This window comes from Myxocyprinus asiaticus, chromosome 1 (genome assembly GCF_019703515.2).
Source record: "Myxocyprinus asiaticus isolate MX2 ecotype Aquarium Trade chromosome 1, UBuf_Myxa_2, whole genome shotgun sequence".
Classification (NCBI taxonomy): domain Eukaryota; kingdom Metazoa; phylum Chordata; class Actinopteri; order Cypriniformes; family Catostomidae; genus Myxocyprinus; species Myxocyprinus asiaticus.
The window spans coordinates 54,509,417-54,522,984 of NC_059344.1; the positions used below are offsets into that span (position 1 = coordinate 54,509,417).

General features: G+C 41.4%; 1 protein-coding gene across 1 annotated transcript; it reads left to right on the forward strand.

Moving 5' to 3' along the window:
- The first annotated feature begins 318 nt into the window (after window positions 1-318).
- On the forward strand, window positions 319-1,760 carry LOC127436424 (histone H2A.Z). Its single transcript, XM_051690593.1, has 5 exons — window positions 319-419; window positions 713-790; window positions 1,004-1,117; window positions 1,197-1,326; window positions 1,422-1,760. Exons 1-5 carry the CDS (start codon window positions 417-419, stop codon window positions 1,481-1,483), a joined length of 387 nt encoding a protein of 128 aa, XP_051546553.1. The 5' UTR covers window positions 319-416; the 3' UTR covers window positions 1,484-1,760.
- The last annotated feature ends 11,808 nt before the right edge of the window (window positions 1,761-13,568 follow it).

Consider the following 13,568-nt stretch of genomic DNA (forward strand, 5'->3'; position numbering starts at 1 on the left):
CTATCTATCTGTCTATCTAAAAAATTTGACTGTCCAGCATAGAAAAACGTACACAATTTCTAGGTGGTATTTTGATTAGAGGCATTAATGAACAACTATCTTGAACTAAAAAATAAATAAAATTATAGAAAGAAATGAAGCCGAATGAAACGCCCCGTGTTGTTTTGAAAACTACAGTACCCGGCAAAAGCGGCCGTCCAAAGCCACGCCCATTTCATGGGAGAGTTGCAAGATTCTTAATCTCATTGGTTGATACATACGCCAAGAAACAAGGTACGCGAGCTGATTGGTCTGCTACGAGCGCAATGTCCCGGATGTGGAGCGGGTTATATTTAATACACTGAAGGCGCGTAACTCAGTTTGTATTTGGTCAGAAACGGCGTTTGTAGCTGGTAATACCGTCCGTCACACACGAAATGGTGAGGAAATGTCTTTGTTTCGCGCCTCCTTTATAACATATGTAGTTTTGGGATATGTTTCTAACACCTCAAAACTGTATTTGAAATCATTTTGGTGGTCTTTGTTGCATAATATTGTTCGGCTAGTTAGCAGTAGCGCTTCTGCTAACTGGCGTCGTGTAAACATGAGAGCCAAGCGAATCCTTAAATTAAACTGACTTGCGTAAACGTAGTTATGTTTGTAAGATCATCTGCAATGGTTAAACACCTTCCACTTAAAGCACGATGTATGAATGTGGTTCTTTTGGTTTCAGGCTGGAGGAAAAGCAGGAAAAGACTCCGGGAAGGCGAAAGCGAAGGCTGTTTCGCGCTCACAGAGGGCTGGACTGCAGGTCAGATCAGAGGCAGTCAACAAAGACTCTTGATCCTGATTTCTGTAGTTTAAACTGTCTTCAAATAAACTAGTATATCTCTGTTGGAAACTTAACTTCAGCGTCAGTGTTTTATGAGTGCGTTATTTGACTTTATTATGACACCGTCTTGGCGAATATGTTTAGCTTTGCTAGTTATTTCGTTTTGTTAACTGTATCTGGTTGTAACTTCAGTTTCCAGTGGGTCGTATTCACAGACACTTGAAATCCAGGACTACAAGTCACGGGCGCGTCGGAGCCACTGCCGCAGTGTACAGCGCTGCTATTCTGGAGTATTTGACTGCTGAGGTGAGTATATTCTTCCGAGAGACTGCGCTAGGCAGAAAGATCTACCACGTGTGACTAACTCGTCTGCTTTTACATGAAGGTACTTGAGCTGGCAGGTAACGCATCTAAAGATTTGAAGGTGAAGAGAATCACCCCACGTCACTTGCAGCTTGCCATCAGAGGTGATGAAGAGCTGGACTCCCTCATTAAGGCGACTATTGCTGGTGGTGGTAAGTTTGCTTCGACTTCAATTTGAAAAACTTGAGGTTTTGGTGTTTGTCTCATTTATGATATTAAGTAATCCCTCTTTTTTTCTGTCTTTTAGGTGTTATACCCCACATTCACAAGTCTCTTATTGGGAAGAAGGGACAACAGAAGACTGTGTAAACTGAAATTTGTATGTTAGCTGTCTTAGGACATGGAACTGTACGGATGCGTTTTGTTTGCCCTGTAGATTACTAGAATTTTAACACTTTATATTGTCCAGCTTTGCGTTTACTCATTTCTGGGGTATTTCTTTCAAACATGGCTTCAGAGAAGCCGTTTTGTTTTATGATGTTTGGCTTAGTCTTTGTGTACCCTTTTAATTTGTAACGTGGCATTTGGCTTTTAAACTTGTGAAGTTTCAGGATTTTATTTCAATAAAGCTAAAAGTGCCATGCTGGGTGGTTTGGTGGACTCTGCTTAATTTCATGGTATTGCAACAGTCTTTTAAATGTGAATAATGTGAGCTTAAGAATATAAAAAATTATTTCCTTTGGTGTGCAATACAGTGTAGTACAGACAAATGTTTTAAATGACTTGCATCAAGGGTTCTTCAGGAGAACCTGAAAATACCAGCATTTTGTCACGGAAAAGCCGAACCTGGTTGGTTCTGCTTTTTAAAAAAATTTGTTTAGGTTACATATTGCTCTTTTTAAAGGAATGTTTACCACAAAAATAAAATGTTCTCATTTACTCACCCTCATGCATCACACACAGATGTGTCTGACTTTTATTTTTTTTTAAATATCTCATTTCTGTTGGTCCATAGGATGCAAGTGAATGGCTGCCAAAAATTTGAAGCTTCAAAAAGCACAAATGCAGCTTAAAAGTAATTCATAGGACTCCAGTGGTTGAATCCATATTTTCAGAAGTGAAATGAGTAGGTGGTGATATGCACAAAGAATTTGAATTGCCTAAAAAGCTTCAAAGTTCTGGTCACATTCACACGCATTGATTGGACCAACAGCCCAGATTTTTTTTCTAAAAATCTCTTGGTGTTTAGCAGAAGAAAATAATAAACATCTGGTATGGCATGATGGTGAATACATGAGGGAATTTTGAGTTTTTAGTTGAACTTTTCCATTGCAGAACAAAACTTTCTTGAGTCTACGTTTTCATCCAAGGTTTTTTTTGCGAAAATGTTTTGGCGCATCAAAATAAAGCTGATGGAAACGCAAATTATCAATAAAAAGTGTCTACATTATGTTTTTCCTATATGTTGACACATCAATTGTGAAAAACTGGTATTGTCGAGAAAATGGCACTAACGCATAAATGTAGTGTCACATGACAGAATTTACATCACATTTGCCCTTACAACAAACAGCATAACGGAGAGGAATACTCGAGTTTTCCTCAATTTCTTTAAAATACACATTACCGTTATTATTGATGGAAGCTTTTCCAGACTTTTTATAGACTGCGCGTTCCCGTGCCGTTAAATATTACTGCGTGTTTTACCAAAACGCCCGGTAAAAAAAACATTTATTTTAATCAAGTGCGACTGAGAACATGCTGGTAAAAAAAATAAAATAAAAATCATGTGAATCTGCACTGTCCAGCCTGTAAGCCTTATTTAAGTTCTCCGACTGTCTGACGTGAATGTCGGCCAACGAGAAGACGCACTTTTTATTTATTGTATTGCAATAACAGACACGAGTTTTCAGAACAAAAACAAAAAGAGAAATAAAATTCAGCAAAAAAGTGCCAAAATAATTAGGCTAATATACAGATAAAAATATACATAAGAGAAATGGAATATGAAGGGAGTAGTTACCTTAATCATAGCAAGGATACGGATATAGATAAATACAAAACAGCTATATAAAGACAATGAAATTCGTTCACGCATTCCAAGTTTTGATGCAAATGAATGCAAATTCCAACATCTCTTTGAAAAAAATGCATGCACTAATGTTTCTCAAGCATTTCATGCTTTCAAGTGTTTATTTACACATGTAAAAGAAAAAGGAGCGTGTTTATTTATTATTTAGAAAAATTAGAAAAACACAAGCACGAAATTTTGTGATTTGAGCAAAGTGAAGAGGAGTGATGAAGTTTGTATGTGTTGTTTGGACACCGCAGCTCCGCGTTTCACATATTTTCTGCAGGGGACAAAAAAAAAAATCACACAATGTGAACGGATTGTCCATATTTTTAATTCAGGAGTTTAATACAGGATTACAGGCTCACTAATGCTACCAGTTCTGTTGTATTTGTTCCAAGTATTCCAATCAATTTCTTCTAAAATTGGATAATCCCAGATCCAGAAGCTACTTCTCCAAATTCTACGTCGTCGTCTGATATTTCCTACTGTTGCTCAGGGATGCAGGAATGTCCAGTTGCACTGCCCGAAGTATGTACCTCTTTGCATGGCCAAAATGGAGCTTTTGACAGGTTCCTTTTCAGTGCTTTCTGATATATGTAGCATATTGTAATGCTGTGCATTCATCTGCTGTTGGAGGTGGAATCTTGCCAGGGGGAGGTCACCACACCCATCAGCAAATCTCTTTCTCTGGGCCTTTGTGAAAGCTATTTGGCTCCCTTCTGCATACCCTACTGTCCTTATGGCTGCCATACTAGGCTCGTTCTAGATACAGGCCTCATCAGTGCATGCAGTGGCACTCAGTTTGTTCACAGCTGCTAGTAAAGCAAAGAGTATGGCATGTAGGTACATGCGAACACACTTCTAACGCTGGCATACAAGTGCAGTGGCCAAATTGCACCAATCCTTCCTTCCTATGTTGCTGTGGAGAAGTTGCAAAAATGCATAAAAACATATATCAACTACATACATGATTAAAAAAGCATGGATCATTGTTCACAGTTCATTGGCTGTGCATATTTGCCACATGCTTGCCTTTTTTTTTTTTTTTTTTTACTATTATTATTTTACCAATTTGGAAAGCATTGAATAAAAACCATCATATTCCTGTGAGTTTGGCTGCTTCTTCTTTCTTTCTTTTTTAACCCCATGTATGTGTAAAACAAAAACAGTAATTTCTAAATAAACCTTATTTTCCCTACAAATAACCCCTCTAATCAAATCAAGATATTGCATAAGTTGTAACCTTCTGAACTGTTGGGAAAATACAAAATAAAATTGCTTTTAAGAATAATACACCTTTCTGTCTCATAAGCACATTCACACAGAAAGGTCAAAATGGCTGAATGAGTTTAAGTATGTGATACTGCATTTTAATGCCGCTTTATTAAAAAGCCATACCTTTATTTTAGAGATATTGCTAATTATTTTTACTCCACCAATCTCTCTCTCTGTCACACAGACGTGTGAGAGAATGGGTTGATTTTGTGGGCGTTAAGAGTAAAAATGAGCAATTATTCAACCAAAGAGATGTAGAGCATCTGATCCAATATCTATTATGATGTTTTGTTGTTGTTGTCCAGTTCCACTGGCTCGTTTTATCTTATTACAGTGGTATTGATGAGGGGGAAACAAACACTAAATAGCTTTAATTAGTTTACGCACAGAATAATAGAAGACATCTGATTAAACACAGAGGGTACTCAGAGAAAACAATTTGTAAAGATATTTTAATAATGCTCTAAATGATTTGCCAAAAGGTGGAATGATTTGCCTGACTTTACCATAATCTTACTTGAAATAAATGAGAACATATAAATACAAAATACAATGTATTTATTTTGTCAATATAGCTTATCCCAAACAGCACAGCTATGACATTGATCACCTGCTCATCATATAACTGTACAAATCTCAGAGCTGATTATGACAATTTACATGTTAGACACTATATCTTCTAGTGAAAGAAAGACTCTTAATGTGTTTTGATGATTTAAGATGGTTTGATCATCTTGATAAAGTAATCTTTAAATAATAAAAAAATATTAGTGTAGTAACATTAGAAAGCAATATGGTATAACGCCATGCTACATTGACAATATAGTCACAAATAAAGGGCAACCCCTCCAGCTGTGACTTCATTCACAATATATCACCACCTCTACACAATAAAAATCTCAAACAAAGATTATAATGACCTGTAATAGAAAAGCAATCCACGTGAATTGCAATAGGCGAGGTGCAGACCGTGTATGACAGACACTGTTTAAGGATAGCATTGAATGAGACTCTGATTGCAGATAGGATACCATGTGTAGGGATGATGATGGGCCAGAGGTGGATCTGGGCATGACAGGTGATAGTGAACCAAAGGCTGGGGCATCCTAAGGTGTGGATGAAGGTATAAAATGGTTTCCACTTGTGAAAAAGGCACTTCCCACTGGATTTTGTCAACTTTCAAGATCTAACATTGTCTGTGATGACTGCATATGAAGCTGGTTCAAGCGCTGGATTTTGCTGCATGAGGTAAGAAATGGGTTATTATTTACTATTCATGCTGGTTGTCATGCAGATGTAAAAGAAAAATAAAAAATCAGGCATATGTTTGCTTGTGTCGCTTAAATTAATATGATGCAATTAGGCCTACTGATTGTCTGTGTAAATATCTTTTTATATTAGTTTTATATGGATTTAGTTTTAATGTGATCATGAATAGTCATTGTGACAATAAAAAACAACAACGAATGCGCTTCTCAACAGGGATTAAATGTGTCTTGATGGGCAAGCTTAGGGTGTAAAAGACCACAAAGCATGTTGAATGTTTCCCTTCACATCCTGAAGTCAGCAAGCCGAATATACTCTTCAAAAGCCACCACTCCTTTCACAGGTCCGTATCCCTCCCTTCAGTGTTGTAACTGTTAACTGCACTTAACTCGTTGACAGCAACGAATGTGTTAAGATTTGGATACTGCCCTAATGAAAATCGAAACATCAATTATTGGCTAAATATTCATTGCTAAAGTCTCATGCATGGTGAATCTATGCAAGTATGTTTCGCTACAATGACAATGTTTACATGGGCAGTCATAATCGAGCTACAACTGAGCTACTGCAGGTTTTTGCCAAGTCAAGCTTCAGTCTTAATCTGTCTGTCCGAGTATACATGACACCATGTGTAAGTGAATTATTGATACAGACTGGTACGATACCTTGCTTGTGATTCGTTCATCACGTGTGACCTCTACCTCCGGAGCATGTGCACAACTCCAAGTCCAATTGTAGTCTGATTAATCTGTATACATGCTGGATGCTACAATTGCATTATCTGAGTAGTACGATTTCACTCGTACTTAAGCATTTACATTACATTTTAAAAAGGCAAATTATTGCTTCATCTCAACTGAAACCGAACTTTTAAAGTGCATGTAAACGTACTTAATGTGTACATGCCAGAAAAAGTGACTGCAGTCTGAAAAAAATAAAAATAAATCAGATCTGTCCACATATAACTTGCAGTTTGAACAGTCTATCTAAAAAATCAGATTTAAGAAAAAGTTCAATGCACTTTTTGAAGTATTAAAATCATTTGGTTATTGCAAGCCCTTGAAATATTTTGTTTATTAACAGTTGTTGGTTTTATAATGTAGTATTTATATTTTAAACCTTTTTGTGCACAATTTATAGCATCGCCTACATCCATACATTTCTATTTGTTCTCATAGCCTTCAATTTGCATGTTGTTTGGAGGTGAAAATTGGGCATGAAGTTTTCCAGATATATACAGAAAATAAAATGTGACTTTTTTATCCAATTAATCGAAAAAATAATCGACAGATTACTTATTTAAACATGGCTATGGAAGTGATCATTAGAGCATCTCGATGGGTGGTGGGAGGACAGAGCTTGAGACCTGGCCTGAGGCTGCCACCTGTCAGAGCATACATGGACGACCTCACAACACTCACCACAACCAAAGCTTGTACAATACGGCTGTTGAGAAAGCTTCACGAGAACACTGAGCTGGCTCGGATGAAGATCAAGCCGAGCAAGTCCAGAAGCATCTCCATCGTCAAGGGGAAGCTATCAGACCAACACTTTTACATTGGCGATGAAATGATTCCAATGGTCTCTGAGAAGCCTGTGAAAAGCCTAGGCCAGTGGTACAGCGCATCCCTCAAAGACACAGAGCAAGTAGATCAGCTCAGGAAGGATGTCGTCAGTGGCCTGAAGAGCATCGACAGAACCACACTCCCTGGCAAGCTGAAGCTCTGGTGTATGCAATTTGGGCTCCTTCCATGGCTCATGTGGCCACTAACCCCATATGAAGCTCAAGTCTTGAAAGTGGAAAAGCTGGAGAGACTGATCAGTTCATACATAAGGAAGTGGCTTGGTCTTCCTAGGTGTCTCAGCAGCTTAGGGCTCTATGGCAAAGGTGTCTAAGAGCTACCCATTTCCAGTCTCTCAGAGGAGTACAAATGCACCAAAGTAAGACTGGAGATGATGCTAACAGAGTCAAGTGATCTGTTTGTAGCCAAAGCTGCCCCCATCCTGGCTACTGGGAGGAAATGGACCCCAGCAGAAGCATCCGAGCAGGCAAAGGCAGCGTTCAAGCACAGAGACATCGTGGGCCGAGTGCAGCAAGGGAGGGATGGTCTTGGCATTGGGACCAGCACACCAACCTGGAACAAGGCAACTCGGTCTCAGAGACGTAGGCTCGTGTTGCAGAAGATACGTCAGCATGAGGAGGCAGCAAGGTGCGTAAAGGCCATCGCTCAGGCAAGGCAAGGGCAATGGATGAGATGCGAGGGAGTGGAGAAGAGAAAGATCTCCTGGAAAGAGCTGTGGGAAATGGAGACATTCAGAACGAGCTTCATCATCAAGGCTGCCTATGATGTCCTGCCATCTCCCAAGAATCTCAGCCAGTTGTACGGAGATACGTCAGCAGGAGGAGGCAGCAAGGTGCGTAAAGGCCATCGCTCAGGCAAGGCAAGGGCAATGGACGAGATGGGAGGGAGTAGAGAAGAGAAAGATCTCCTGGAAAGAGCTGTGGGAAATGGAGACATTCAGAATGAGCTTCATCATCAAGGCTGCCTATGATGTCCTGCCATCTCCCAAGAATCTCAGCCAGTGGTACGGAGAAGACCCCATATGCTCCTACTGTTCGAGTCCAGCAACACTAAGGCACATCCTGGTGGGCTGCAAGACCAGCCTCACTCAAGGCCGATACACCTGGCGGCACAACCAGGTGCTACGATGTCTTGCAGCAGTGCTGGACTGTCGGCGGATGAGCATCAATGCCCTTCCTCCCCCTTCATCCCACCGGCCGGTAATAGCATTTGTCTGGGAAGGTGAGGGTCAAGCCAGACCTGCATCATCAATTTCAGACACCGGGTGGCTAGGCGGGGCACGCGATTGGAAGATGGTGGCAGACTTAGGCCAGAGGCTCTGCTTCCCAACTGAGATCGCGTCAGCCAACCTCAGACCAGACCTTGTGCTATGGTCGGCCTCACTCCATCTGGTGTACATCATCGAGCTTACAGTGCCCTGGGAGGATGCAGTGGATGAAGCATACGAGCGCAAGAAACTGAGGTACGCACAACATTGCAGCTGGAAAGTAAAGGTCCGGCTGGTTGAATTAGGCTGTAGAGAGTTTGTGGCCACATCAATGTCAAGGCTACTCCGAGAGTTGGGAGTATGAGGGAAGACCCACCGGCAAGCAGTCAAAGAACTCTCCAGAATTGCAGAAAAGGGTAGTCAGTGGCTTTGGATGAAGAGAAAGGACTCCACCTGGGCCCTCAAGTGAGTAGATGGCATCGAGTGAGTGAGCCCGGGACGTTGGGATTCACTGCTGAACCCTCTGGAGGTGTCATGGGCCTATCAGTGAAACATCAAGGAAAGAGGGCGCCCACTTGATAACCCAGAAGATGCCATCACTCACTTGACCAAGCTTAGGCAGCTTGTCTCACGTGTGCAATTAAGAGATAATAACATCAAGTCCTACATAACAGATCTTAAATAAACTTTAGCTGCAGCCCTAATTAAATCAACCAGTCATTCAGCTAATAGTCTGCTAAACAATTCATTACCTTGTCTACAAGCCAGAAGAAGTTTGGTGGTGGAAGTGGAGGTGAGGTCCTCACCCAAGGATTTGCCTGTACTTTTTCCACAGCTGGTGCACCCGAGGTTTGTAGGAGGGTTGATGCCAGAATAAAGGAGAACATTTCAAAATCTGCTTTACAACATTAAACTCACATTTACCCTTGACCGGCAAAATTCCAAAAATAGTCACCTCAATCGGATCCTGTGTGATCAGGAATTTTGCCTGATGGACTTCCAGTGGCAGAGCAATTTCTTGCGCAGGTTTCCTTTGCATCAGGTTCTTATTTTATTGAACTATCACTCAACAGGCAGTGACCTCTGTGTGGATGGTGCTACGTACATAGCTACACCGAACATGGTCACAATGGATGAGTGTCTAGCATTGTTCAGCCAATTCTTTATAACTGCACCCTTCAAAAATATGTTTTGCATTAAAAAAAGAGAGGCTGCTTGGAAAGCAGTCATGAGACAGGATCAGATGGTATGCTAATGGTTTATAGGCCAAAAAAATTAAGTATATATATAAGTTTGTTTAGGATTGATTTGTTAGCTAGCTGGTAAGCTTTACATCCAGTTCCGTCTTCTTTGCTTGCAAAAAAATTTGCTGTGCAAGAGTAAATGTGTAAATGTGGTACCTTTAAAGTTGCCACATTTTATATATTAATTTGTTTACAATATTAATAAACTTACCCAAGTGTTCAGAGAAAGTAAATTATGATGAAATCGGGCATCAACTCTTTCTATACTTTATTATAATGCACACTTCATTTTCTTATATATACACTTCATGAACAGTAATATTCAGTAACACTGGTCACATTTACTGGCGCACCCCAGGGATGCGTACTCTCTCCACAACTCTTCTCCCTGGACACATTACTATCACATTAAAAGCATATTTTTTAATCTATTAAGAAGGTTCAAAACATATATATATATATATATATATATATATATATATATATATATATATATATATATATATATATGAAAATCTGAAGCACTCAAGAAACTGACCTACTCAAATGATGGTGACTGGTTTAGCCTCACCAGCACTGAGAAAAGTAACATGTACATGTGGCTCCGTAAAGGAGCTTTAGCAGCGACCTAGTTGAAACCTCTCTGCAATAATGCCAATATTCCAATATTGGCAATGATGTTTGAGCCCTGCCCTTTTAGACACAAACCTTTTAAAAGCAGGCGTGCAAACACCATTCCTCAGAATTTTTTTCCTTCAAGACAGCAATTCATCTCTCGTCTAGAAGCCATCTACTGCTTCGCCATCGACTACACAAGTCAGTGGGCGGGATCTTTATGGTAACGAGAAGACTCTCTACTCCCCTGCAGTGCTCCGGTGAACATCACTCCGCCTCGCCGCTTAACTGGTGAATGGGCCGTTTCAGCAACCTGATTCCCCACAGCGCTTTGGCAGGAGTTGTGTATCCTTATAAGCATTGTATATTGTTATATTGTGTATATATATTATACATATATAAAAGAGTCGCTTACGTGTTCATGTCTTTTTAAAGATGTCGTCTCATTCCGCGGTTCTGATGCTGGGGATGATTATGATGTCATGTCTCTCACTGGATCAGGCAAGTGGTCAGTGGATGATGCTACCGCCCCTTCCCCCATCGAGGGCGAGGAGCGTGTACGCACCACTGACAAGGAGATGCTTCGCGTCCTTTCAAGGGCGGTCGAAGAGCTCGATTTTGTGTGGTCTCCTCCAGAGGAACCTACACAATCTCGCCTTGAAGAATGGTCCCTGCAGTCCAGACACTGTCAACATCACAGGATGTTTTTGAGATTTGCGTTCGAAGGAAAGGCGCATCAGTTCAAAGTCCTGCCCTTCGGGCTGTCTCTGGCTCCTCGCACGTTCACAAAGTGCATCGATGCAGTACTTGCCCCTCTGAAACTAAGCGGCATGTGCATTTTTAACTACCTCGCCCACTGTCCCCTCTGGTACTCGAAGTCCCAAGCCCCGCTGTGAGCGGATGCAATGGCCCACAAATAGCTGGCGAAACGCAAATATGCGTTTCCGCCGGTGTGCCTAATTCACTCTATCATATGCAAAGTCCAAGAGGACAAGGAAACGATTCTATTGGTGGCGCCAAAATGGCCCATTTTCATTCCAGAAATGATAGAGATGTTATACAGCTCGCCATGGGAAATACTGCTGAGGAGAGATCTCCTCTCTCAGGCACAAGGCACAATCTGGCATCCCCAGCCCAAGCTATGGAACCTGCATGTGTGGCCCATGAAAGGAGCATGCTAAACGTGCCAGAACTGACATATTCAGTCATGAACACCATTTTACAAGCCAGAGCGCCATCCATGAGACGCCTCTATGTGCTAAAATGGAATGTGTTCACTGATTAGTGTCTTTTACATGGTAAAGGCCCAGTAAACTGCCTCATACATGAAATTCTGATATTTCTTCAAGAGCGATTAGACGCAGGACTCACTCCGTTAGCACTCAAAGTTTATGTGGCGACTATATCTGCGTATCATGCACCTGAAGATGGCGCCACTATAGGCAAACATGATTTAATCATAAAGTTTCTTAGAGGAGAAAGGTGATTAAATCCACCTTGCCCGGTTACAGTCCCGACTTGGGATCTAACTTTGGTCCTAAAAGCGGTCGCAGGGCCCCCCTTCGAGCCTTTGGACTCGGGTGATTTGCGCATGCTCTCCATTAAGACCACACTACTGCTGGCTCAGGTTCTAACCATGCCCTTCAGAGTGCAGCTGATTCACCTTCAAGCCTACTTTCCTCCATTTAATTCAGATGAGGAACAATCCTTGCATTTGTTATGCCCTGTGCGGGCGCTACACGCATACGTTGAGCGCACCTGCCAGTTCAGACTGTCTGATCAGCTCTTTGTGTGTTATGAAGGAAGCACAAAAGGAATGTCCGTCTCCAAGCAAAGACATCCTCACTGGATCGTTGATGCGATTACCCTGGCTTACGAGTCGCAGGGTAAGATTTGCACAATTGGTGTTAAAGCACACTCAACTAGAGGCATGGACGAACGGTGTGTCTTTACAAGACATGTTTGCAGCAGGATGGTCTTCTCAAAACACATTCGCAAGGTTTTACAACCTAGACGTAACGTCTCTCTCTCTTCACGAGTCCTCTCTGTTTAGAGTGCTTGCAATTTAGTTTGCCAAACATATACTTATGCCCCTCCATTTAAGTACAAGCTCCCCATCATTTTACACAGCCGCCTGCATTCAGGCCAATGTAATTCACTATAAAGTCACAAGCACTTTCATTATAAATATACTCCCTTCCCGACTGGGTTCGTGAAGGGGTTAATTCATACTCTATGACTATAGTTCATATATTCATTCTGAGTGCTCCCCTCCTAGCCCAACATGAAGGTCACTCGCAGCATACTCATGTCTGTTGCCGTCCCGCAGGTCTGCGGCATCATGTTTCCTCTGGAAGGTTATGTAGTGTAATGCGGCGTGATGGGATTCTGTTCCCCATATGCGTTAGCAACGCAATGTCAAGTGTACTGAGTCCTCAAGGAACATCTCGGTTACATATGTAACGTCAGTTTCCTGAGATGAAGGGAACGAGACACTGCGAACGCTGGCCGCACTACACGACTCAGAGTTCTTTTGAGGTGCGAGCGATGCGCTCCTTGTCCCTCAGTCAGAAAATTCTGAGGAATGGTGTTTGCGTGCCTACTTTTTTATAACGGACAGTTTGGCGCCTAAAAGGGCGGGGCTCAAACACCATAGCCAGTATTAGAATATTGGCCTTATTGTAGAGAGATTTTAACTAGGTCGTGTGGAAAGACACTCCCCCATGCGTTAGCAAATGCAATGCCTCGTTCCCTTCGTCTCAGGGAACCGAGGGTATGTACGTAACCGACGTTACACTGTTTGCTAAACATGGATCACACCGTTTAGGTGAGCATTTGATAGCGTCTTTTTCAATCAAATGTAGGCCTATTTATATAAAATTGCTTAGTTGTGTGGAGTGCGGTCAAATCTTCAGACGTAAAAAAATTATCACTGCAGTTGTGACAGAAATGTTGTCAGTACATATGCACATCTCAGGCAATAAAAGCAATCGATTATGAAAACTGAACCTTCAAAGAAAATACGCTGAAAAGTTTGCTGTTATTCACTATACTTGAACTGTCAAACGATCGTGTCTAATCTGTTCAGGGTCTGTAGGGCTTGGAAAAAATTATAACGTGAAACTGAACCTGCAAATATCCTGATTGTACAGCTGTGAGTCAGCCATCTCACTCACGAACAGCATCAACT

Bases quoted from the DNA above. Each gene is read 5' to 3' on its own strand.
- LOC127436424 (XM_051690593.1), top strand. The intron at 1,118-1,196 runs GTGAGTATATTC...TTTTACATGAAG, and splicing joins TGGAGTATTTGACTGCTGAG to GTACTTGAGCTGGCAGGTAA. The intron at 1,327-1,421 runs GTAAGTTTGCTT...TCTGTCTTTTAG, and splicing joins GGCGACTATTGCTGGTGGTG to GTGTTATACCCCACATTCAC.